At 38.3% G+C, this 27,228-nt stretch overlaps 1 protein-coding gene across 1 annotated transcript; it reads left to right on the forward strand.

The window, feature by feature from the left end:
* The first annotated feature begins 107 nt into the window (after positions 1-107).
* LOC311090585 (NACHT, LRR and PYD domains-containing protein 3-like) lies at positions 108-27,137 on the forward strand. Its single transcript, XM_084125957.1, has 10 exons — positions 108-270; positions 522-617; positions 3,672-3,749; positions 4,029-4,142; positions 13,309-15,108; positions 19,587-19,760; positions 23,380-23,553; positions 24,125-24,298; positions 24,722-24,897; positions 26,526-27,137. Coding segments are annotated over exons 2-10 (2,742 nt in total). The 5' UTR covers positions 108-270; positions 522-567; the 3' UTR covers positions 26,528-27,137.
* The last annotated feature ends 91 nt before the right edge of the window (positions 27,138-27,228 follow it).

A 27,228-nucleotide genomic window follows, 5' to 3' on the forward strand; every position in this document is an offset into this window, starting at 1 on the left:
ATTTAAGTTTGCCTTACTGTATCTTTTAACATTATACTAAGTGAATGTCTGTAATAATTTATTCAGGGAAAACTGCACAAAACTTGCAACCCTTGCGGATGAGGCTTGAGATTAAGCGCGTAACGTGATGTCATTGTCGCTCGCGTAAGTCGCAGTTCATGTTTCGCCATTTAAACGGTCTGAATTCACTCTACAATACGGAGTAACATAGTGTTCAATAAGAAGATTATAATGAAATTATGTGTAGCTGCTAATTAAATGTTGATCAAGGTGAGTGTTCAGGTCTCGAGAAGCTTTACAGGTGACTTCCGCATTCATGTTTTCCCTGAAGAAAGCAGTACGTAGTTATTTACAAATTTTTCATTTTAAGCAAGTTAACGTGGTTTCATTGTTTTTCCGTGTTGTCTGTGGTTTATTTGAGCATTTGTGTTACGACTAACATTGTGTGTTTGAACGCCGCATCTCAATCTAACTCTCAGGATCCGTTCAGTTGAATTATTGTGTTTATCATTTCCATCCAGAGTCAGTGTAGGAGATCAGCTTCTGTTCCCACTGTTCAGCTTCATCATGGATGACACACAAACATCCAGAGATGAAGATTTTTCTCCAGGATGCAGGTACTTTGAATAAATTAACACTATATTAAATCACAAAATGACAGAAACTGGAACTGTAGGCTATTGTTTATAATATTGACTGCGGGGTGCACTTGTTAGTAGCCTATGATTTCTACATCAAAATTGTCATAATATAGAAATGAAAGGCATTTTCCTACCCTGATTTTAGCCCTCTGATTTGAACACTCTTAGGTCTGTGCAATATGGACAAAAAACCCAATCATGATTTTTTTTTATACATTTTTCAATTTTGATTTTAATCATGATTTTGACACATAGACACGCTTTTGACACCCAAACAACCTTTATATGCTTTCAGTGTGAATTGACATATGGCAAAACAAATATTGGGTAATCAAACCCTCAAAAAAAAAGTATATTTATAATGTAATGCTAATCCAGGCTTTATCACTGTATAGAATACGATAAATTAACATATTATCTGCCTCATACTGTGATAAGAAGCCATGTTGACAAAAATTAATTTCAAACACTCAACTGACGATATGAAGTGAATAAAAACATGTTATTCAACGTTGTCTTATGTTGGACAACAGGTTTATAAATTCTTCGCATTACAAGTTTGGGAAGATGGGGGGGGGGGGGGGTTGTTAACAACACTCAACAACACAGCAACACCCACTGCTATGATTGGCTAATGTCTTTGCATACGAAATAGGCAAGTATTACATGTCAGTGTTTCCCCTAGGTTTACAGGTTTTGGGGGGGGGTTGGTTGGTTGGTTGGTTGGGGAAAATTGACACAGACACTATCTATCTATCTATCTATCTATCTATCTATCTATCTATCTATCTATCTATCTATCTATGTGTCACATTAATTGGTTGTCTGGGAGGGTAATGCTTTGTAAAAGTTAACATAAAACACAAATGTTTAAAAAAAAATGTTAACATAAGATATCTCTTTAAAAAAAACAACAAACATATTTAAATCTTTTTAAAATTGACTTTTTCAAATAACCTTTGTTAAATTTATAGAAGTATTTGTTAATATTAATGGACCAGAGCTTAAATAGTTTTATTTTTTAACTAACAACTAAAAAAAGATTTATAAATACTAACAAATATATTGCTCATTCATTGTTCGTTAATGTTAGTTAATACATTTATATGACAAACAAATTTTAAATGGGCTTTTTTTGTGAGAAGTTTTTATTTCTATGATGCATTTATTGGAGAGAATAATCCTGTCAGACGCAGCACTGCTGTGAACGCGCGTTCACGTTTAAACACAATTTAAACAATGTATTATTCAATGCATTACTTCTATATAATTATATATTAAGTTGCTCAAGCAAGTGGTAAAATATTTAACCATGTATTTATATTAAAATCTTTTGCATTTAAATTTTAATACAATAAATCTTGCATGTCACAAAGAACTTGTTTTTCCACCTCCACGAATGTCATTATGTCGCCTTGTTGAGGTAAATTGTAGTATTCCTTGCTTTACCCCGGTCTTAAAGTGAAAAAAGTAGTATTTAATTAAATAAATTTATGGTGAGATTACTACATTTTATTTAATTAATCGCACTTATGGTGAAATGACTACATTTTCAGGTCAATCTGTGTTCATTTTGACCACGAAACATGCGCTGTCACTTTAATTCAGCGTTTGCAGCACAGCAGAAATCATAGACAGTATATAAACGGCAAAAGTAGACTCGGTGCGGAAACGATCGCTGCACTGCTGTATACGCACCGCAACTGGAATGGATCGATCATCGACGGACTGCATCCGCGTGCAGTGTGAAAGCTCTGTAAACATAGGTACGGAAAAAAATAGGTACGCTTGCGCACTCATTGGGATAATTGTAAACGCGCAAACACAGACAGAAAAGACATGCCATCGTGGAAATAAGATAAATAACATATTACTTAAGGGCTATTTAGTTTTTTTTAAATAAAATAACAAATTGTAATCTGGCGCTATAAAGAAAATCAAATCAAATTTACTTGCCTTCAAGGGGGGCGGGGGGAGCCGTTAGGAGGGCGGGGCGCCCCCCTTATATAATGGTAGGGGAAACACTGCATGTGCAGAGGCTCTATATGGAACTCTCTCGAAAACATTTATCATGTTTTTACTACTACAGTTCTCAAGGTTAACTAATCGTGAAAAGTTTTGAGTATAACATTATATAGTTCTAGCATTATATTTAGATCACGATCACAGACATGTTGAGCGCATGAATGCAGTGATCTCGTCATTGCGTCTCGATTTCTGTACTCTCACGAATCCTTTCATCATAACTAACAGTACAATCACAATGCAAATAAAAGATTCATTGAGTATAACGGGAGTTTTGGCGAGAATCCATAACACAGTCACTGATAAACGTACTGAGATTCCCTGAGATAACGTGAACGAGTATTGCGTCGCTAGATGCTACGGGAAAACTCCTTTTTCTCCGAATACTGAAGCCTTATTGAATCACACAGTGAAACTGCACAAACCTACGGTGTGTAAAAACCTTCTATAAAAGCGGGCATTTCGCCATAAGATTTCAGATTAATTCGACTGAAGCGACAATCGCCCAGTCATGCAGCATGATAGCACCGCCGTCTATGCAATACTCGTTCACGTTATCTGAGTACGGCAGTAACCGAGTACGTTCCCTATCATACGGTTTTGTGTCGCTAGATGCTATGGGAACACAATTCAATAACGCCGTACTATAATGACAATCATTCTACGGCCTTGGCCTAAAACACTTGATACAGTACATCATTACATATCAGAAATCACTGGTCACAGATAAGGCATTCAAATAAACACGTACTTAGGCTACATGTTGTGGCATTACTGTTGAGTCCATGTCGTAAAAGTCTGTTTGCAGAGCCTGCACCGACAGAATCCTCAGTGAAATATATTCTGAATACAAATAAATAATGCACAACTGATACATTCACATTGAAATATAATTAAAATCCAATAAGACTAGCTTTCTCATAAAGTGCTCTTTACATGCTTTTTTAAAACCTTATAATATAATGATTATCATCATAAAGGAATAAATCTTTCTCTTTTTAATAGTTTAGCTCATCAGAAGATGAGCAAGTCTTTGGATCATTTAATAGGATTCAAGAGTGGCGAGACACAGACTGATCTCAGGTATAACATTTCTAGAAAACATGATTAACATTTTTATATTATGGTGTTTTGGTATTGTGGTATTCATTCTTGGTGTTTTTATCTTCATTTTATAATTTAACATTGTTGCTCACACAGAAGGACACATCTATGAGAGCACTTAGTTTAATTTACAGTTTTTGTATCAACATAGTATAAATAAATAAAAAGTGCTCTTTAAAGTAACAAAAACTATGTTTTTAAAAAATATATATTATAACAAAACTATTTTAATGCAATTACTTTAATCTCTCGTTATAGTTCAGTTCATCAGAAGAGATCAGAACCAGAGCCCAGCTGTGTGTCTATGAGGAGTGACTCATCTATGGATCATTTAGTAGGTTTCAAGAGTGGAGATACACAGACTGATCTCAGGTATTCTTTAAAAATATTATAGTATTGTCACGGCTAGTTGTTCTGAACAAAACACACAACAGGAATAATCCAGGAAACAGTCTTTAATTCAAAAATACTCAGGGAGTATAAATGCTGAAACATGTGAGGGAACTAATAAGCTAATAAACTGGACGATAGGTGTAATAAATGAAACAGACAGACTACGAAAACTAGGTCAACTGACGGGGCACACTGGTAAACTAGACAGAACCAAAAACACAGTGAAACAAAGTAAAACAACAGAGCATACATGTTACAAGTAGCATTTTATTTTATCATAATAATAGTATCAAACTTGGTCTCTCACTTCGGCTAATAAAGTAGTATAGTAGTAATATATCGCGCTTTTAGTCACTTCGCACTTCAACTTCTCATCAGGTTTTCTGTCACAATCAAATGCTCTCTAGAATCTACAACGTCACGCGAACCGCTGCAGCGCGCACAGTCTGCTCCAGTCCAGAGACACGACAGCACAGAGTGGATCATACTGTATGCACAAGTCGATGCAGACCACAAAACATATCGGATCCTTTGAATTCTGCACAGAATGCTATATTTTAAAGCAGTGGGGAACCGTCAGGGCCCTCAGAGAGGGCCTCAACTATTGTAAAAAAAAATGAACTAAAAAAAACTATTGTAATTTTTAAAATAATAGTTTAAAAAGTAAAAACTTTTAAAATAAAAAGTCATCAGTTCTAATGTTATTTTGGGAATTTATAATTTGACAATACACATCTAATCTTTTTGAGGAAATAAACTCTTCATATCTGCCCATTAAGTGTGTGTTGTGTTATATAGACATCCGTTTTCTCCATATTAGAACGTTTCCGTCTAATGCTTTCAGCTCTGTGATTGGTGGTCCAGCTGTGAAATTACAGAGGGCCAAGCTATAGCAAGTCAATGGTAGACTAATTTGAAATGACAGGAAAATTGACCTATCATATTGTCTTTACGAGTTGAGCGCACAGTGGGGAGCTCGGGATTTTCTTTAAGTCCTGATCGAGTTGAAGGCATGTCAGTGAGAAACATGGCGGAATACCACAATACTTAAAGGTATTTAGCTGTGATATTGTCAGGCTTTTCTATTTACAGCGATGTAAGCTAATTGCCTGAACAGAATATGATGGCATTATAATTTAACAATGTAATATGCAACGATAAAGTTTGCAGTGGCTTCATAAATGAATTAAAAACAAAGTAGGCCTACACCTGATGCACATTTCTTTGTTCTTCATTTTCTAGAACTAGAGTTTAAGAACCTTGCTGTATTTTTTTGTGATAAATTAAGAGAAAGTACACCGCCATCTTACTCCGACCAAAGTGACTTGAACGCACCTGTCGTCGTAAACAGGACTTTCCACCTTGTAAGTACGAACTTCCCAGGAGGACTTGAACACACCATATGACACGTTCCGCCCGCTGTGAGGAACTCGATCGGAAAAAACCCCAATGATAAAATAGCTAACACTATTCGCTATTAAACTATATAAAAAAGAAGAGGCGGAGCATTTCAATATGTCCCACCCTGTATTCCTGTTTCAGTGGAAATTACGTCAAAATATGAAATAATGCTGTGAGTTTCAAGGCACTTCATATCCCACCTCATTAGCAACAATTTGCAATACAACATGAACACAATAAGTACATTGTTCCTAACTTTTTTAATGTAAGTACATAGTAGTTAAATATTAATGGGGAAATATTAATAATTAATCATAACTCATTATAATTAATTATACATATTTGGATCAGTTAATCAAATTAACTTGATATAGCAGAATTAACTTTATAATCAATTAACCTGTTCATCCAGAGAACACTAAGTTTTGGTTGTCTATCAACTCTCAGAAAGGGTATTTTTACATGGTCACAGAAAAAAAAAAAACTTAGCACGTACAGTGCTTATAGTTTGTAGCAGCATCCGAAATCGTTTAAGTGACATTAAGAAACATCAAAGAATCAGGATCACCTTAAAGGGGCACAACTTAGAAATGCATCTGGCTGCAGATGGTTACTTGGTTTGGTTTGATTTTTTATTTGATAGGGACAATGCATGTTAATGAACATTTGTACAAAATACACAATGCCGAATTATAGCAACATTGCTAATTTACATCTGCAGTCCCTAGGCAGGTACAGTACACACAAGAACAAATACTCAGAAAAACAATACCAAAAACACATTACTAAAATTACTAATAAAAATGTTTACACACCTGGTTCGTCATAAGCCACTTCTTTAGATGATCTTTAAAAGTGTGTTAAGTAGAACATTGTCTTATTGACTGTGGTTAACTATTCCAATATTTGTTCCTTATCACAGATAATACTTTCTGACCCAAAGATGTTCGCCTATATATGGCACTTCACAAACCCTTCAAATGACAGACCTGGTACCAATACCACAATCTGTACTCTGTTTTATAAACTCATTTAACGGAGGTGGGGCAAGTCCATGCCAGATCTTATAAATAAAACAGGCATAATTGAAATTTGTTTCATTTTTAAAATTCAATAAATTTTGTGTTTTTCTGGAATTTTACAGTAACTTTTACAGTACTTTTATCGTCTGCTTATACAGTGTTTCTATTAACTTTAGAGTTGTGTCACCTGTGAATGACCAACTATTTAAACAATGCTGGACATGTGAAAAAATCATTGAATGTAAATACAACCTTGCAGCACCGACTGTCAAGAATGGCCTAATGTACTTAAAATTTTACAATATGTGACCATGGACCTGGATCTGAAAGCTGAATAAATAAACTTTCCATTGATGTATGGTTTGTTAGGATAGGACAATATTTGGAGGAGATACAACTATTTGAGAATCTGGAATCTGAGGGTGCAAAAAAAATCGAAACATTGAGAAAATCGCCTTTAAAGTTGTCCATTTATGTTCGCGATTGTGCTGCATTCACTCACAAAAATACATTTTATATCTTTACGGTAGGAAATTTACAAAATATCTTCATGGAACATGATCTTTACTTAATATCCTAATGATTTTTGGCATAAAAGAAAAATCGATAATTTTGACCCATAAAATGTATTGTTGGCTATTGCCACAAATATACCAGTGCGACTTGTGACTGGTTTTGTGATCCAGGGTCACATTACTTACTTTTTTACGTGACTTTTAAAAGTGAGAGTTGAATCCAAAGTAACCCCAGGATACGTAAACTCTTTAACAACTTCAAGCTCCTCCCCTCTCAGGAATACATTTGAATGTGTCATCTCAACTGTTTTGAAAACATCATATACACAGTTTTTTTTGTGTTCAATAATAAACCTGTCCTGGTAAGCCAATCCTGAATATTGGTCATAGCAGAAGTCAAAGTAATCAAAGCTTTTTCTAAATTCTTAGCATGGGTAAAAATTACTATATCATCTGCATAGATCTGAACATTTGCATCTTTACATACTCCAGGTAAATCATCAATATAAAGTGAAAATAAAATTGGTCCTAAAATAGAACCTTGTGGAAGCCCCTTGAGGCAAGCAGTAAGAAGATTTAATACCATCAATACATACACATTGTTTCCTAATTGAAAGATATGATTTTATCCAAAGTATTGATTCTTCTAAAAAAATAAAATGTGTTAGTTTAAATAAAAGCACCTGATGGTCAACAGTGTCAAATGCCTTCTTTAGATCTAAAAAGATAACACCAAATCTTATCTAATAAGCATTTCACTTTCTCATAAACAAACAATTTGCTGAATCTGTTGAATAATTGCTGCGAAAACCGAATTGGATTGGATATAAAGAAGTAAAACCCTTATTTAGATTAGCTACTTAAAGATTAGCTACCCATTTTTCTGCTACCTTAGATATAATCGGAAGGATACTAATTGGCCTATAATTTTTCAAATTTGATTTATCTCCAGATTTATAAATTGGGACAACTGTAGCCATCTTCCAAGCAGATGGAACAAATGCTTGCCTGAAGGACAAATTTACCATGTGTGTTATTGGGCATACTAGAGAATCTTTAATTGATTTAAAAAATGTTGCATCAAGCCCATAGGTGTCCTTTGCTTTGGAGGTTTTTAATGCATCAATAATATTTGCTACTTCTTTCATCTATTTGAAAATTAGGTTGATCAAAATGAATAGGTCTGAAAGTAATGTATTTTATAGTAAAAAGCTGGGTTAATTCATCAACTGAATTTATAAAATGTACATTAAAATAAGTAACTATAGTTAAAGAACCCTTTACTAAAATGTTGTTAATTTTAAGTTCAAAACTTTTATCCATGTTCTTTTGTTTTCCAGCTATAATGTTCATAAAAAAATTGCCTTTGGCCTTTCGTAAAGTCTGTATTACTTTATTCCTCATAGAAATATATTTATATTGATCAGTTAAAAAAACAGAATTCAACGATTTTTTAAGGAGCTGATCTGTATCCTTCATCAATTTCCTACATTCATTGTTAACCCAGGGCGACGTATTCCCTTTTATTTTTGTTAACCGTCCCCTCAACAACTCAAACACTTCTTTAACTTTTCCCCAAAAATAATCGCAGCCTCTCTCTATGTTTTCGCTTTGCAGGATTTCACTCCAATCAATATCTTTTAAAGCTATTCCAAGATTTTGTTGCTGATTTTTAGGGACTATATCACGATAAGCATGGGTTTTAAATGAATTTAAAAAGCGTTGCTTTGTTAGTTTTCTTGAAAAAAAGAAAAAAATACATTATGATCAGACAACCCTGTCAAAAGGTTATAATGCTTTAAAATACTTTCAGGTTTATTTGTAAAAAAATCTATTCTATTCTAGTTTTAGAGCGAGGGGTTATTATAGTAGGCTGTTCTATCAGTTGTGTGAAGTTAAAATAGTCAAAAATCTGTTTTAATTTTTGTCTTTCCTTACTTTCATTCCAACTAATATTAAAATCTCACATGATAATTACTTCCTTTTTCAAATCACAGTGGTTAAGAAGTTGTTTCAATTGGTCATAAAAATCCAACTTTGCTGAATGTTTATGATACATACAAATAAAAAAAAAGACATTTCGGCAGAAAGTGAGATATCCACACCAACACACTCAAGACCAACTTCACTAAATTGCTTTTTACATACAATAAAACCCCTCCATCCCTCCCCTGCTCCCAATCTTTTCTAAAAACATTATATCCAGGCATATTTACTTTGATATTTAGATTGCACACAGCCAAGGGCAATTTTTCCAGAGGGTTGTGGACCAGGATTAAATTCTTTATCACCACTCAAGAGTAATATTAATGCGAATTGAACAAATATTAGTCGCAAGTTATTGTTGGATGGCAATACCTTCTCGCGAGTCACTGAGGTACAAGCTGACTTTACATTCCCATTATTTAGAATCTTAGAGTGCATGTTGACTCCTCAAAACCAGGGGGGAAATGCCATTGTTGCTTTCTTTAATATATCAATGTCACAATGTACCAATATTGCTAAAATATACAACATTACAGTCCAATTTAATAGAAAGGGTTTTACTGAGAAATAAAATTTTGATGTCGATTCTGATGAGAAAATAGGTGGCTTTATTGAACCACACGTAGCACCTGCCAGACACATGTAATCTTTAGCCGCCATGATTCGCCACTTGCTTTGAAAGTGGTTGCTGTAAAAGTCCAGATGCAGTAGAATCCGGAGATTCTTGATGATTTGGCTAGGAGTGCACGGAAGCTTTCGTTGAGTTGGTAAGATTAGTTGCTGGAGAAAGGCAGGAAACGTAGTCTCTCAAAAGAGACTTAGCAAGGATGTGCTTGATCAGGGAACTTTTAAAGGCCCTTTCAGTCACACCCATTTCTCAGATTGGCACAAAGGCCAATCAGAAATGACTGGGAGAAAGTTTCTGTTTCACCATGTTTATGGTGGTCTAGAGAATTTGGGCAGTTTTGAACCGAAGTATGATAAAAGAAAACAGTATAATGCATTTTACCGTAACACTATGCACCATTAATTATGAAATGAAGAGGAATATTTTGATACCAATAAAGATGGGGATTTGAAGACATTAAAGAAGACATACTAAACACTAGACACACTAAAAGACATTAGTATACATATTTATACTTGGATATTAAGCATTTGGAGTTTCCCTAACACAACTACAGATTTATACCTATGCTAATATGGTATAGGGACATTCATAACACAAGAGAAAATACTATATAGATTTGGTACAGTTTGATTGTGGGTAAATGGAGCTAATGTCCTTTTCATATGTGAATTGAAAGTTTGTCTCTGGGCCTAAATGGCTGGCGGTGTCTGGTGATGGGAGGGGGATGGGTGGTCACTGTCTTTGAAGCACGAGGAGAGCCCAGACACCATCTCCACTAAGGTGACAAGGGCCTTTGAAGACAAGTTGCTCCTCTTTGGGCCAGGCCAGTGATCAAGTCTGAACAGAGGGAAACGGGGAAGGTTTTTATGATGCTTAGAGCATTTTGATCACAACACAAATAGTGTTGGGTATCGTTTGAATTTTAACGATTCCGATTTTTAGCGATTCTTGATTTCGATTACAACGAGGTAAAAAAAATAATTCAATATCATCATCACTCGTGCTTCAAACATATTCTCTTATTTAGCTGCACGGATCCAATATACTGTTGCACATGCATTTAAACCAACTGTTTACGAGGATATTTTAAGAGAGCACAGAAACAACACAGAAAAAGATTGTCTTCTTTCACATGAATGGTTTAAATCTCATTAAAATCACATTTTTTTGTGAGCGCACTTTGGATGTGTGTGCAGCAAAGAAAACAGAGCGCCAGTCTTGGACTGGCAGAAAAAAATTGACTTCTTGAAAAAAAATCTAATTTCTTAGATGTGTGTGCAGCACAGAAAAAAAGTGTGTGGGAGTTGCGCATGAATAGTTTAAAGTCATTTTAAAATGCACACAAAGGAATTGATAATTTTATGAGAAGTATCCGAATCCTGACCTTAAGTGTTCGATTCCCAACCCTACACACAAATCACGCATGTATGGGAAATGGAAAAGTGAAAGTGAATGACTGGAACAAGACAGAGTAATGAAGCTACGAAAAGTCGTTTAACCACCTTAAAGAAGCATCAGTTTCTTATTTCAAAGCACCTCAATAAGAGGGTTTACCGCTTATCCTGTTATACGGTTTAGTAAAATGTACGATACTTGCAATGCCTTTGCAATTAAAGCAGTCTGTGGAAGTCTCTGAAGAAGGTTTTGATGGTACCATGCGTCAATGGTGTTGAAGTTGCATTCAATTACTTCTACGGTGATTGAAGAAATGATGGCGAACTTGCGCTGTTAGTTTGACTTTGTTATGGTTGAGGAAGTTGCACATGACTTAATGTGTTGGGGTCTGCCGGCCCACGGCCTCGCGGTCGGACCGGGTCTCCTCACGTACAGTAGCCAGGAGAAGGAAGAGAAGGAGGGAACTTTGTGTTGGCTTCTAGGCAAGGCAAGTTTATTTATATAGCACATTTCATACACAATGGCAATTCAAAGTGCTTTACACAGAAAGTAATTAAAATAAAAGAAAGGGAAATTAAAACTGTTATAAAAGGAATTAAAATAGATATATGATACAGTTATAAAATGAATTAAAAGACTAAAAAGATGATACATAGATAAACTTTTCATCTGGTAAAACACCGGTGTGTCAGATTTTTCACAACTCCCAGTTTTACTCTGAGATGTTCCCATGGTTATTACACTGTGTCTGTGGTGTTCTTTCGGCATGACTAAGAAATCTATTGGACATAAGCAAAAGCATCCAAAAAGTAGCTAAGCAGGAAGCAGGATTCCTGGAATTTTAGGAATTTAGGAATCTTAGGAATTTTAAGATTAGAGGTCACACCTCTTGACTTTTGGCTTGACCAATGAGAAGGGTGCAATTTCAGGATGGGAAGATTCCTCTGTTGGGAGGTTTATTAGGTTTTTTATGGCCCTTTGTTTGTATGGTTAGAATGAGTCTGTCAATTTGTGTCTATTTATACTCTGATTAATATAACAAACACACACTGTATTCTACGAGGTGATGTACACTAAATTGTAAGTTGTTAAATGAGCATCAATGTAGGTGGGGTTACATTAACTAGTAGTTCTCTCATAAGCATGCATAAAACAAAATACAATACAAGAGACACTATACAAGACAGTAATAATTATACACACAATGTCCTGGGATGCATGTTCCTTCATAAAAGGTTTGAATGAATGTGGAAGAGTCATTTTTATGGGCATTATGTGTGTTTCAATAGAGGAATGGAGTGAGAGTTGACTCTTTCATATGCTTTTTAGTCGTAAAACCATGGCAACCAGAGGTCTGGTTCTATTATTTTGGGGGTTGTCACAGGCACCTTGGCACCTAGTTTTAACATAGTGTTGCTCGCACTCAGTTCAGCTTAAATTTTTTGTAATAACATAGTGTAAATAAAAAATAAAGTGCTCTTTAAAGGGATAGTTCACCCAAAAATGAAAATTATTTTATTTACTCACCCTCATGCATTCCTGATGTATATTACTTTCTTTCTTCAGATAAAAACAAAAAATGTTTTTAGGAAAATAATCCATCTCAGTGAGTCAATATAATGCCATTGATTGGCTGCCAAAAGTTTGACTCTTGAAAAACCACACACACCGATCGTGATGGTAAACCATGCGACCCTAGTGGATGAATTAATGTCATCGGAAGCTAAACAATAGGTGTGTGTAACTATTTAAACTATAAATTAATACTTCCAGTCTATTGTCATACAAGCAGTCATGCGGAGGATGTTGTGACCTGTAATGCAAGTGCATTGTGAAGTTTGTGCAAGAAGTAATGCAAAAGAATAGAGGACCACCACTTCTTGCACAAGCTTCACAACGCAACAACAATAGGGATGCCATAAGGGTGAGTAAATGATGAGAGAATTTAAATTTTTTGGGTGAACTGTCCCTTTAAAGTCTTTATAATGATAAATGATAATGTTTTTTTTTAAGATATCAGAACCAGAGCCCAGCTGTGTGTCTATGAGGAGTGTCGCATCTATGGATCAGCCATTAGATTTTAAGAGTCTATATAAATATGTATAACATTCACGTGAAACATCTGGAAATATGATACAGAATAAAAAATACATTGTGCTTAAGACTCGTAATAATGTGATATTTTTATTTTACAGCCATGAAATCCACAAGTTTAGATCAAATCTGATGAGGAAGTTTGATTGTCTGTATGAGGGAACAGCAAAGCAGGGAAACCCAACACTCCTGAATGAGATCTACACAGAGCTCTACATCACAGAGAGTGAGAGTGGAGAGATCAGTAATGAACATGAGGTGAGACAGATTGAGACACAATCCAGGAGAGCAGCAACAGAGGACACACCAATCAAATGCAATGACATCTTTAGACCTTTACCTGGACAAGACAAAACCATCAGAACTGTGCTGACAAAGGGAGTCGCTGGCATTGGAAAAACAGTCTCTGTGCAGAAGTTCATCCTGGACTGGGCTGAAGAGAAAGAGAATCAGGACGTCCAGCTCATATTTCCACTTCCTTTCAGAGAGATCAATCTGATGAAGGACAAAACACTCAGTCTTTCAGATCTTCTTCATGTCTTTTTCCCTGAAACTCAAGAAATAGAAATATCCAGTGACAAATATAAAGTGTTGTTCATCTTTGATGGTCTGGACGAGTGTCGTCTGTCTCTGGATTTTCAGAGCGATGTGAGGTTGCGCAATGTAAGTGAATCAGCCTCAGTGGACGTGCTGCTGAAGAACCTCATTGTGGGGAATCTGCTTCCCTCTGCTCTCATCTGGATCACTTCCAGACCAGCAGCAGCCGATCTCGTCCCCTCTGAGTGTGTCCATCGATTGACAGAGGTACGAGGCTTCAATGAGCTACAGAAGGAGGAATACTTCAGGAAGAGAATCAGTGATCAGAGTCTGGCCAATACAATCATCACACACCTGAAGTCATCAAGGAGCCTCTACATCATGTGCCACATCCCAGTGTTCTGCTGGATCTCAGCCACTGTTCTCGAGAAGATGTTGAGTGAAGTAGACAGTGGAGAGATTCCCAAAACTCTCACTCAAATGTACACAAACTTCCTGATCCTTCAGACCAACATCAAACATGAGAAGGACTATGAGAAGAACGTGACAGATGAAGACATGATCCTGAAACTGGGAAAACTGGCTTTTCAGCAGCTTGTGAAAGGCAATGTGATCTTCTATGAGGAAGACCTGAGAGAGTGTGGCATTGATGTGACAGAAGCATCAGTGTACTCAGGATTGTGCACTCAGATCTTCAGAGAGGAGTTTGGCTGGTATCAGGGGAAAGTCTTCTGCTTTGTTCATCTGAGCATTCAGGAACATCTAGCTGCTCTATACGTGCACCTCTCCTGTACAAACAACAACAGAAATGTGTTTGACTCAATCACTAAACAGGGTTTGCTGTCTAAATTTAAGGACTGGTTTCAACTCAATCCATCAGAACATGTTTCATTATCTGAGCTGCATCAGAGAACTGTGAATGAGGCTCTACAGAGTAAAAATGGACATCTGGACCTTTTCCTGCGGTTCCTTCTGGGTCTGTCAGTGGAGTCTCATCAGATTCTCCTACAAAGACTAATGAAACAGACAAGCAGATCTGACAGCAATGAGGTAACAGTTGAGTACATCAAGAAGAAGATCAGGACCATTGACTCTCCAGAGAAATCCATCAATCTGTTCCACTGTCTCAATGAATTGGGTGATCATTCACTAGTGAAGGAAATACAACAGTATCTGAAATCTGGAAGAATAAGTGAAGCCAAACTCTCTTCGTCTCAGTGGTCAGCTGTAGTTTTTGTGTTGTTGACATCAGAGAAGAATCTGGATGACTTTCATCTTGATAATTTTTTAACTAGAAACAAAGCTGAAAATATGATGGTTCTTCATAAGATGCTGCCTGTGATTAAAGAATCCAGATCAGTTCAGTAAGTAAGAAAATCAAAGTTAGAGAAGCTGCAGATAAATAATTCTGTTTTACCAGTTATTTAAAAAAAATCGCATGAAGAAGAAACTTGAAGATTTTTCATTTTTAAATGGCATTAAATGGCATAATAGACCAAGCAAAATAGCATAGACTGACGAATAGGATTCTCGCCAGAGAGCCAATCTACTTTGAGAGTAAATAAATGAGCCAATGAACATTGGCATGCAATCATTTGCAGCAGCTGCTCTGCAAAGCTTGAGTCCCCTCTGTTGTTGGCCATCCGCCGCTTGTGTGTAAAAGCACAGCCGCAGGTCTGCTCAACACTCTGGGAGACCATGGAGTTCAGCGAGAGCGTGTTGTGTGCCATCTAGCTACCTGGCTGCTGTTACGACAACTAGGGCTGCAACTAACGATTATTTTGATAATCGATTAATCGGGCGATTATTTTTACGATTAATCGATTAATCGGTTTATGTACTTATATTTTAGTTTTGCCCATTTTTTTCCAAGTAAATTATTAACAAAGGGTCCTTATCATTCAATATAGACTTTTTAGAGATTTTAACCATTTTGCATTGTCATATCCTCATCAAAAACATACTTGGAGTTGTGTTTTATTATGTGTTAGTAATCCTTTGTCGAACTCTTCTGCTATCAAAACACTGACCCATACGTACTCTAGCAAATTTCACAAGGAGACTTCAAATGTTTTCACCATGGCAGTCATTAGGGCTCCTAAAGTAGTTCAATAACATCCCGAACAAAGCTTATTAAGAAATCTTGCAGAACATATTTTCACGAAGAATAAGAATAAAGACTACAGTTGCAGTAAATTGCATTTTATTTTATTTTTTCCTGTAAACACACAGCTTATACCTGGGAAACAGCTTTATAGCTTATGCTGTGAAATCAATCAGAAAGTTGAAAGTAGCTTTTTTTTGGTAAATTTATGGTAAACTTTCGTTTCCTACCAAAACATTAGTTCTGAGAAAAAATAATGAATTGCAGAGTTTAACCATCATAGAGTTAAAGTGTATCATTTGCTTGTGACAAGTCCAGTCAGTTTAACAGAGAGCCCCGGCCGCGCGCGCGCACTCACCCGAGCGCTGTCTTGCTCTCTCTCTCTCCCTCGCGCATATTAATCAAAATCAATTGATACGATGGTATCGGAAAAAAAAACTCTCCAGTGATGAAATGTTTTCTTTGTTGACAAATCTTGTGCGATATCCTAAACTGCCGAATGCTGCTTCGTTCGATTAGTTTTATCTTCCGCTTTTTTCTTTTTCTTTCTCGAGCTTACTCCACTGCCGCCTGCCTCCGCCATCTCGCTGAATGCTGCAGAGACGCTGTGCGGGAAGCACGTGACATAAAACAAGGCCAGCTATTGGCTATTCGCTACTTCTCCTGCTGTACTGGCTGAGTAAAACCTCCGGTGGCTCATTACTGCCACACTTTGGTCACCGCAGATTTAAAATATGCACGAAATGAGCCGCTTATGGCAAATAAAAGTTATTTAGCAACTAATCGATGACTAAATTAGTTGACAACTATTTTAATAATCGATTTTAATCGATTAAATCGATTAGTTGTTTCAGCTCTAACGACAACCCAGCGCTCACTCGCGTGCGCGTTCCCCTTGCCTATTCTCCATTGTAGCGCCCTCCCTGGTGACCACCAGAAGAGGTCTACTTCGGTAGAATAGCTTGAGTGACCTGAGCGGTGAGGGCTTCTCCTTCGGGGAACCAACCCCCTAGGGCCCCTCCCTCTCTAGCGTATCATAAGCTGTGCAGCTTCTGGATGTGATTGCTGGTCCTTCAAAAAAAAAAAAAAATATATATATATATATATATATATATGGGAACCTAGCGTTTTATTCAGGGCTCCAGCTGAGGATCAGAAGCAACCCTGGCTTACCTTGCAGAGGTGCGACAGGTCATCAAAGTACGCTTTCCTGACACTCCCATTTCACAAGGTGGCCTTTTCGGCGACACTGTCGAGGACTGAGCCCGGCAGTTCTCCACAGTCAGTAGCAGACTGAGGAGCTTCCCCCAACGTGCCATCAGAGTCCCTCGGGGAACGCCCCTCAGTCTACTTGTCTCCTAGAGTGTTGTCCCCTGCAAAAAAAAAAAAAAAAAAAAAACTCTGGCACAGCCTGCTCTACTGTGTCCGACGCAGGAGGACAATACCACCCGTGCGGTCGGTGAAACATCACCCTTGAGACGGGCGATCCGGAGATGGGTGGAGTTGCTCTCTCCCAGAGAGAGGGCCGGGCAGGAAATCTTTTGAGTCAAAATTCTGTTCCGCCACTGGACTCACAGTGGTACCCATATTCTCAAAAAAAAAAAAAAAAAAAAGAGCAGTTCCTCTATCTCTGGGTCCGAAGAGGGCCCGGAGAGCAGTGGGAGGAGAGAATCCTCACCATTCTCATCCGCCTCTTCTATTGCGGTCACCAGTTCGAGAACGCAACCAAGCCTCCTCTTGCACCCCCTGCCCAGTGTAACCAGGTAAGTGTGGCACAGCACACTCAGACCCTGCAATGGGGCCGCCTCTTAAAGAGAGCCCCGAGCCGCGTCCCTGCGTTCCACTTCGTTGCCCCTCTGCGGGTACGCCTGTGGTCCCTTTGGTCCCACTTGTATGGTCTATACGAGCCTGGCTCCCCAGTCCATCTCGCTGGCTCATTCGGACCATCAGGCTATATTCGGACCATCATCGGCTATGCGATTCAGTTCGCCAAAGCGTCCCACCAAGTTTCGAGCCATCCACTCCACTTCAGTGAGTGCAGCCGATGCCCATGTCTTGCAAGCAGAGATCACAGTCCTACTGGCAGAGGACGCGATAGTACCGGTCCCTCCAGACAATATGAGGTCAGGGTTTTACAGCCCCTACTTCACTGTACGAATCGTGCCTAGAGTTCAGGCCTGGTGACAACAACGTAGTACTGAGAACCCGGCCTGGCTATGTACCCAAGGTTCCTACCACTCTCTTCAGGTACCAGGTGGTGAACCTGCAAGCGATGCCCCTGGAGGAGGCAGACCCAGCCCTGGCTTTACTCTGTCCTGTCCGCGCTCTGCGACTGTACAAAACTTGAAGCCTCAGGACCTCAGACCAGTTCTTTGTCTGTTACGGAGGCCAGTAGAAGGGAAAGGCTGTCTCTAAGCAGAGGTTGGCCCACTGGATAGTGGATGCCATCACCTTGGCTTACCAAGCACAAGGCGTGCCCTATCCGCTCAGGTTGTGTGCTCACTCGAGGGGCGTTGTACTGAGAGGCCCGGCTCTGTCGACTTGCTGCGCCCTACTGGGCGCCTATATTGCTCCAGAGTGAAAAACCTGTTCGGACCTCGGAGTCGGATGTGGCAGAGAGTGGCTTCAACCTTTATCCGTTAAGTCCTTGAGAACCAGGTCTAGGCTGGGTTCCATATGTGCGACCCTGCGAGGATCCCATATGTATATTCTTCCACGGCTGCTCCTAAATGGAAGCCTGTGTCTTTCCCTTGGGCTAAGTCACCCAGTATATCATATGCAGTACAACCTTCGGGTTAGTCCATATGTATAGCTTATCTCCACATAACTCATTCGGGGAAGAATGTGGCTTCCACAGCGTTCTCCTTCCTAATGGAAAGGGCACACTTTCCCAGTGTTATCCAATAGTCTAACTGTATGGGTTACCATGGAACAACAGTGACAAAAACTCTCTTTGTAAGCCCTCTCCTATCGTCCTTCCAGGCAAGAAGGGGCAGGAGGCTTGCACAGGGCATTGGAAGGGGGATGCAGCTGTGCGCTTTGGTAGGGATTCCTATTCGTTGGTCATGACGTACAACGAGAGTGACCGACTGATAGGTAACGTCTCATTCCCTGAAGGAGGGAACGGAGACGCACGCCCCGTCGCCTCAACTCCTGTACCCAGTGGGGGGCTGGGCCAACTGCACGGCTCATCAGCGAAAAACTGAAGATGCAATGCACCTTCTGCTCATTATATACCTGCACTGCAAGGCAGAGCAGCTGCAAATAATTGCATGCCAATGTTCATTGGCTCGTTTAGTTACAATCGAAGTAGATTGGCTCTCTGGCGAGATTCCTATTCATTGGTCACAACGTATGTCTCCATTCCCTCCTTCAGGGAACGAGGGTTACCATATGTAACCAAGACGTTATTAATTACAATGTTTTTTATATATATTCTGGGACTTCTGCCATTTTACAGACAGGTGTAATGATAAGGGAGGTCCAACATGCAGATTAGGTTTAAACAAGTTAAAATTTAATTGCATAAATTGATTAAATTCCATCTTTATTTTTTATTTGTGTAACTTTTACCATTAAACTTGGATAAGAATTTGAAATTAAGAAATACTTGTTAATGTAGATTTTATTTCTCATAATATGAATGAATTACATTGGAATTGCAAGTTAGTGTTTATTGCAGGAAGTTGTTTTTTCAGTTCATGGTGTTTAACAAGTATTGTTTTCATCTTTCTACAGGTTGAGGGATTGTGGCGTGACAGATGAAGGTTATGCTGCTCTGACTTCAGCTCTGAAATCAAACCCCTCACACCTGAGACAGCTGGATCTGTCTGGGAATAAAATAGGAAGTTCCGGTGTACCGCTTATCTGTGCTGTACTCGAAGATCCTCACTGTAAATTGGAGCAACTGTGGTAAGATCATATTTGACACTTACAAATGAAACGCAATATAATTTATGTTTGAAGTGTTCAGACTCTTTCTACTGCTGTGAGTTCAGCTGATTGACCTGTAAATGATTGAACACATGAGCTTCTCCTCAGCAATTTTTATACCTTCATTGACACTACTTCAACTACCACTTTGACGCTTCAAAAAGTAAAAGTTTGAGCTTCCATAAGAACCAATGAGGTTTGCTCTCGCACATCATCTCTCCACCTCTCTGACTACTTTGACAGAAACACACTGACACTGCACGCTCGCTCAGAGCCCAAAAGGGGAGATGTTTAAAGATGTGATTGGGCCAGCCCAGTGTCAGTCAAGAAAAGAACCAATGGGCCACTGATCTACGTGTTTCATGGGCCAGTCTGTGAGAAAAAAATAAATAAAATCCTACGCTGAATTTCTTTTGATCAATGCATTACAGTGGCACAAAGACCCCAGCACCATCAATTAAGCAAAACAAAACAAAACGAATGGGCTGCGGTGTATGCGTTGTATGGGCCGTTCAGACAAAAAATAATACTTATGAGATGAGACCTTACTTTTTTTTCTCTTCTTTTTTCTTGTTTTTTTAGTGGTCTGCACATATCATGTGATATCTCACAAAATGGTCTGCCAGATGGCGAGTCCGCCCCTGCAGCAGCATGACACCAATCATGTAATTTAATTATAATCAAATAATTTAAGACAATGAAACGTTTATTTGAATATTTAACGATTTACAATTTGCATTGTGCAACATTACCTCTAACTAGTGTTGATGCTACGAAATCCTTTTCTATTGATATATAGGGGCTTTCACAAAGGAGGAACATTTTTATAGTTCCTAGAACTAATGACGGAAGTTCCCGTTTTTTGGCGTGTTTGCACTGCAGGAACAAAGAACGATTTTAGTTCTAGAAACTCCTTTTGGGGGAACTAAATTAGCTCATACTTTAGATTAGGGTATAACCCAGCACTACAGTAACTACCAGTGACGAAAATGTACGCTGATTGACTGAATGCACGCAAAACAACAGCACCCCCCATTTTTTTAAAAGCTGTGTAAACACACAGATTATAGCCTATATATTTACTCCACAAACAAACTTTATGAACATGTAAAGGTGATAGATGAACCTCTAACTTTTACACTTCCAACACAACTTGGAACATGAAACATGATTCTGCTCAGCTAGCAACACTGGACACCAACCACACAGCATACGCTAATACCTTTTCATATACTGTCTACTTTCTTTGTATAATAGTTCTATCTTATAACATATTAGACAAGACTGTTAGACAGACCGTAAACGAATAAAGACAGAGAATGCAAGCACTGTGTGTTCAGGCTCTGGCGTTCTCAGCGCCATCAAAATAAAGGTCCACCACACCGGCAAAGAAAGTAGACAGTATATGAAAAGGTAGCGAGGTAGCAGTATATGAAAAGGTAACGAAAGGCAGCCCATTCGTTTTGTTTTGTTTTGCTTAATTGATGGTGCTGGGGTCTTTGTGCCACTGTAATGCATTGATCAAAAGAAATTCAGCGTAGGATTTTTTTTTTTTTTTTCACAGACTGGCCCATGAAACACGTAGATCAGTGGCCCATTGGTTCTTTTCTTGACTGACACTGGGCTGGCCCAATCACATCTTTAAACATCTCCCCTTTTGGGCTCTGAGCGAGCGTGCAGTGTCAGTGTGTTTCTGTCAAAGTAGTCAGAGAGGTGGAGAGATGATGTGCGAGAGCAAGCCTCATTGGTTCTTATGGAAGCTCAAACTTTTACTTTTTGAAGCGTCAAAGTGGTAGTTGAAGTAATGTCAATGAAGGTACAAAAATACCTTCAGTCACTTTAGAGTTCCACTTTAGAGTTCCTGCTGGCTGTGAGAATGCAACCAGAAAAATGTTCCTAGGGGAACCATTAGTTCTTGGGGTTCCATTAGTTCCCTGGTGGCTAGATCCTAGAACTAAGTTCCTAGAACTACCCGGTGCGAAAGCCCCTGTTGTCTCTTTATTTATAGTTGGAGCAATGATGTGAACATGAGTTCCATTAATGGCTCCAACAACTCCAGGGAAGCCCGCAATCCTCATAAAAATGGCTTGCTTTTGCTGAATAAACCTCTGCACATCATTTTTGGCCATTACTGTTTGTTTGGTGTGGTAGTGCCACAGTACTGCTATTTAAGGCCCTGCTTACTTCGGACTGATGGTGGGCCCCAAGTCATTACTGGTGCACTACTGCATTTTTCCAGTGTCCAAAAATGTCATTATAACTTTGATTACTGCAGTTAGAGCATTGATTGGTTGAGTGGGACAGGTTATTAAAATTCAGGTCAGTTACAAAAAGAATGCCTTGACGATCAACGCCTGTGTTGTTTTATCAACTCTCTGTCATCATTTAACTACAATACATTATACTGTATATAGACCCCTTTTGCGCCGACGTCACAATTACGTCACAGCATTAGCTGGAGGCAAAACAAATGGAAAACTGGAGGCGGCCAATACAAACCAGCACAGATTTGGCTATATAATAAGGAGCTTAAATTATTATTATTGTTATTAAATGTCATCTTGTTGTGTTGTTGGGTGCAAGAATCGACAGAGTACAGGCTCCAATTCTAAATTTTATCGCATGTTTTCTAAATTATTGTGATTATTTGTGAATCATCTTGATTGTATACATTGTTTTGATTGATTGTGACTAGACTTTTTGAAGAACCTGGTAAGAAAGTGTAATCAAATACATAATTAAAAATTAATATGCTGTATCTGGAATTTTTATTTCTAGAAAATGTTCACATCATTAAAAATGCACCGTAATGTCACTCTTTTCATTGTCGTCTTCTGTCTGGCCATGGCGCTGGCTAGGCAGAACTGTGGATCGTAGGCTACCACACAAGTCTTGTACGTGACCATTTAGTACAGTTATAGGCATCTAAATATGTATATGCCCTCAGTTTCTCTTTATGCTCAGTTTCTCTATCAGGTAGGTGTAGAAGTCAGGCCACTCCACCGGAGGTAGCGTTGACGTTAATCCTGTCAGATCGTCCATCCATTGAATGAGCGTGTATGCCGGGTCAGCCAATCTGGGATGTCCGTTAAAATGAACTTTTGCAAATAACAATCACGGTCCTGGACAGTGAGTGACCTTGCACATTAAGATAAAATCAGATTTTCTCCAGTCATTGTTAAAAAACAAGCTAACAAAACTTGCACACTAACGTTAGTGAAGCGGCCAGAGGGATCGTTCTGCCTCCACTTAATCTCCGCCCACAAAAAAACTTCACCATGTTTACCAACTGAAAAGGGGTCTATTCGTTGGAAAGTGTATGGTCTTCTCCTCTAAGCTTCCATCTTGTTACTCCTAACTAGGCTAGGATACATCTCCAGCTCTCTTAAATACTGTAGAAGCTAAGAGTTGGTCTTAACACTTAGGAATCTTTATGAATCACACTAATTCTAATTCACTAATAAGCCTAGGAATAAGAGTAAATTGCATCATTCTTAGAATTTTGACACACTTTTACTTTTACACTGAGCGGAGTTATACACACAGCCCCTGATCTGATCTGAACTGAGAGAGCAAAGAGTGTCATTGTTTCTTACAGGTTGAAGGATTGTGGCATCACAGATGAAGGTTGTGCTGCTCTGGCTTCAGCTCTGATATCAAACCCCTCACACCTGAGACAACTGGATCTATCTGGGAATAAACTGGGAAGACATTCAGTGACTATTCTCTCTGCTTTACTGGAGGATCATCACTGTAAACTGGAGATACTGGGGTAAGATCATATTTTACTCTCACACATTGAATAAAGTAGTAGAACCAATCAACAGTATTTCAGTTTTTTTATTACTCAGTTTAAGAAAGTTCAGGGGCATCCAGTGTTTGATATCGCTAATATATGCTGTGAGTGCATCAAGAAGAGATGGCTTATCAGTATCAGAGCTGGTGGTAGAGGCTTAACCGCCAGCTTGAAGGCTCTCAGATGTGACCTAGAGATAAGGAGGTGCTTATGATATTGATAATAGGCTCTCCTGATAAAGGGAGCAGTTCTTTCAGTTGTTTAGTGGGTATGGAATCTAGTCTGGTTGGTTTGATGTAGTAAAAAGTTTTGTAATCTCTTGTTTAGAGTAAGCTCAAACCCCAAACCAAGTGGTGGCAACAAACAGCAACAAAAATAAATGTTGTATGATCATGTTTTATTCTTTGTGACATTTTAGATTTCAGTCTAATGATCCATCAACAATATTGATTTGTGCTTTAAGTTTGTACTTTCTCTTTAACAATGGATTCACTGCTAAACTGATCTAATCTGAACTGAGAGTGAAGAGTGTCATTGTTCTCTACAGGTTGAGATATTGTGGTGTCACAGATGAAGATTGTGGTGCTCTGGCTTCAGCTCTGAGATCAAACCCTGAACACCTGAGACATCTGGATCTGTCTGGGAATGAACTTGGAAATGTGGGTGTGAAGCTGCTCTCAGCTGTACTGGAGGATCCTCACTGTAAACTGGAGATACTGTGGTAAGATCATCTCTCTGATAGTCACTTTTTTCTTTGTCCATCAGTAAGATGTGTCCTTTAATGTAATTTTTAAGATTAAAATCACCTAACTGTGAAATACAGTGTACATCTGGAATGCCCGTTTGAACTAATAATCTGAACAAAAAGCAGTTGAAAAATTAGGTGCATAATTTAATTATTTATCTGACTTCTAATATAATTGATCCAGCTCCATTACAATATATCACATTAAACTCTGTGTGTCTGTTCAGTCCTGAAGAACATGACAGTTTCAAACAGCACTAACAATATGCATCTCATTCTATCAGCTGCAGTATGTGGCAATGCTTTTCATTATATCTCCTCTCCTTCTCTGAGACCAGAGTAAATAACAAACTACAGACACTTCAACTACAATTCACAGTGTGTCATTGATTTCTATAGGTTGAGTGATTGTGGCATCACAGGTGAAGGTTGTGCTGATCTGGCTTCAGCTCTGAGATCAAACCCCTCTCACCTGAGACAACTGGGTCTGACTGGGAATAAACTAGGATCAGGAATAAAGTTGCTCTCTGATCTGAAGGATGATCCACATTATAAACTGAAGGGACTATACTATTGTGAGTATATTTTTATTCAAAGCCTTTAAATTGAAAAATTAATACATTTTAATGAACAAACATATGCGTTGCATTTACAATTCTGTGAAAACAGGGGGTGCTGCAGCACCCCCACTTCCCGCGGTCCTGAACCGTACTGTCTCCCTCTTCACCGTAAATACATTCTGGATACATTTTAAGTGCATCATTCTGTATCCAATAATTTGGCCGGATCCCATGATTTCCTCAGATATAATATATATATCCTGGTGGTGGTTGAGGAGAGATTTTCTGATATGATTGTAAAGCGCTTTGGGTGTAGGCCTACAGTAGACATATGAAAGCGCTATATAAATGCCTCATTCATTTATTCATAAAGCTGGATATCTCCATTCCAGTCTGAAAAGTGTTTTCGCCTGTAAAGTCTATTCCGGCGCAATATATTTTGTAACATCCTAAACAAATGGTAATGTCATGTTGGTAGATTGGCACCTGTAGAATTTCCTTTTGTTGAAAGCCCAGATAAAAGTAAAAAGCTACTATTTTGTGTAGATCCATGCCCGAGGCAGTTCGACTTCACGAATCCATTTCTTTACGAACTCACACACACAATTGTGAATTGGAAACACTCGCTTTGCGCCAGTGGAGGCGCACCGTTATGTATGCCTGTGCGGCAATGTGAAACAACGGCAAACACACACAACTCTACGGAAGACTGTATTCTCAAAATGTTTCGACTTAAATCTCAAAATGTTTCGACTTTGTTCTCGAATTTTTATTTTTATGGATTTTTTTTTTTTTTCGTTTTTGTTGCGGTTCAGGGCTTCCGTGCTAAACCTTGTTTAATAAGAGTTTATTTTTGTGAAGTGACTGATCAATAATATATGAATATATATGCATAAATGGACATTTTCAAAGGGAATTTTCTCAATGTTTCGATTTTTTTGCACACTCAGATTCCAGATTTTCAAAAAAAAATAATCTCGGCCAAATATTGTCCTATCCTAACAAACCATACATCAATGGAAAGCTTATTCATTCAACTTTCAGATTTCAAAAGAAATTGAAATGGTTGTGACTTGTTTTGTGATACAGGGTCACATTTACTGTTATTAATCTATTAGCATTTTTTGTCACATGCAAATAATGAGGATACAGTCGCACATGTGAACAAGTAACAATTCATTATGCAAGTTGAGAATGAAGTAGAAATCGAGGGTCAAATGGCTGGTGCAGATGATAGCCGCTCTTGGCAACGCAGGGACGCAATGGGCAAAGATCCTGGTGAAGAACCCAGCTGATAAGAGTACATAGATACGGGATACCAGAGAATAATTCCAGACATCTCAAACAGGAACTGGACAGCAGGAGAACACCTAACAATCTGACAACAAAGGACGGATAGCACAGACATTAAATAGCTTAGCTGATGAGCATCAGCTGTCACTGATATGCTCATCAGTAGCAATCAGCTGACACAGACACAGAGAGAGAGATAGAGAATGAGTCAGTGAACCCATGAACTGTGACTTTTTTTTATTAATATCTCTGGCTGTGTTTTTCTGAGATGATCTCCAGATGATGTGATGTGACAGCAGTAATGTCTCATACCCATGTGTTTTGTGTCATGTGACTGTGTTTTATTGTAGGACTCGCAGTATTTAGGTTCAGCTGATCCAGTTCAGCTGATGGTGAATAAGGAGCCGCTACAGAGACTGAAGACACAGAGACACACAGCGATCACACTGACAAGTGTGTGTGACTTCACATCAGTTTCTTGTTTTTGTTTTTATGTGCGTCTGTTCTTTTGAATTACAGATGCCATCATATTTACAAAATGATCTAAAATAGGACCTGAACTTTCTTTATAATTTAAGATTTGCTAAATATTGATTACACCATCATGTCATGTTTTGTGACATGACAAAACTGACATTTCAATCAACAATCTGTAGATAGTGTGAATAAGAAATGTATTGTGCAATGGGGAGAGCTTTGTTTATTATAATGAGAGATGAGATTTAGCAGTATAACATTATTTTTTTTATTCTCAGTAAACTCTGTAATGAATTTTGCAAGTTTTGCTTTGAAAAAAACCAAGAGCCTGACTACATAATTGACAGATGCTGTAAATGTGTCTACCAGCAGAAGGCGACAAAGATTGTGCAAATAATTTCACTGAAAATGTAGGTCTGTCAAATATTTGTATTATTAATTTACCTATTTTTAAATGAGCTATTAAAGTTTTCACATAAATCTTCACATTGTTTTACTGGTTTCTTGTTTTTTCCGCCTGCAACTGAATACAATTAATTAATTGCAATGTTGACACATTCCGCTTTATGGAAAGTA

The sequence above is a fragment of the Abramis brama genome, assembly GCF_963993115.1.
Source record: "Abramis brama genome assembly, chromosome: 10".
NCBI classification, from domain to species: Eukaryota; Metazoa; Chordata; class Actinopteri; order Cypriniformes; family Leuciscidae; genus Abramis; species Abramis brama.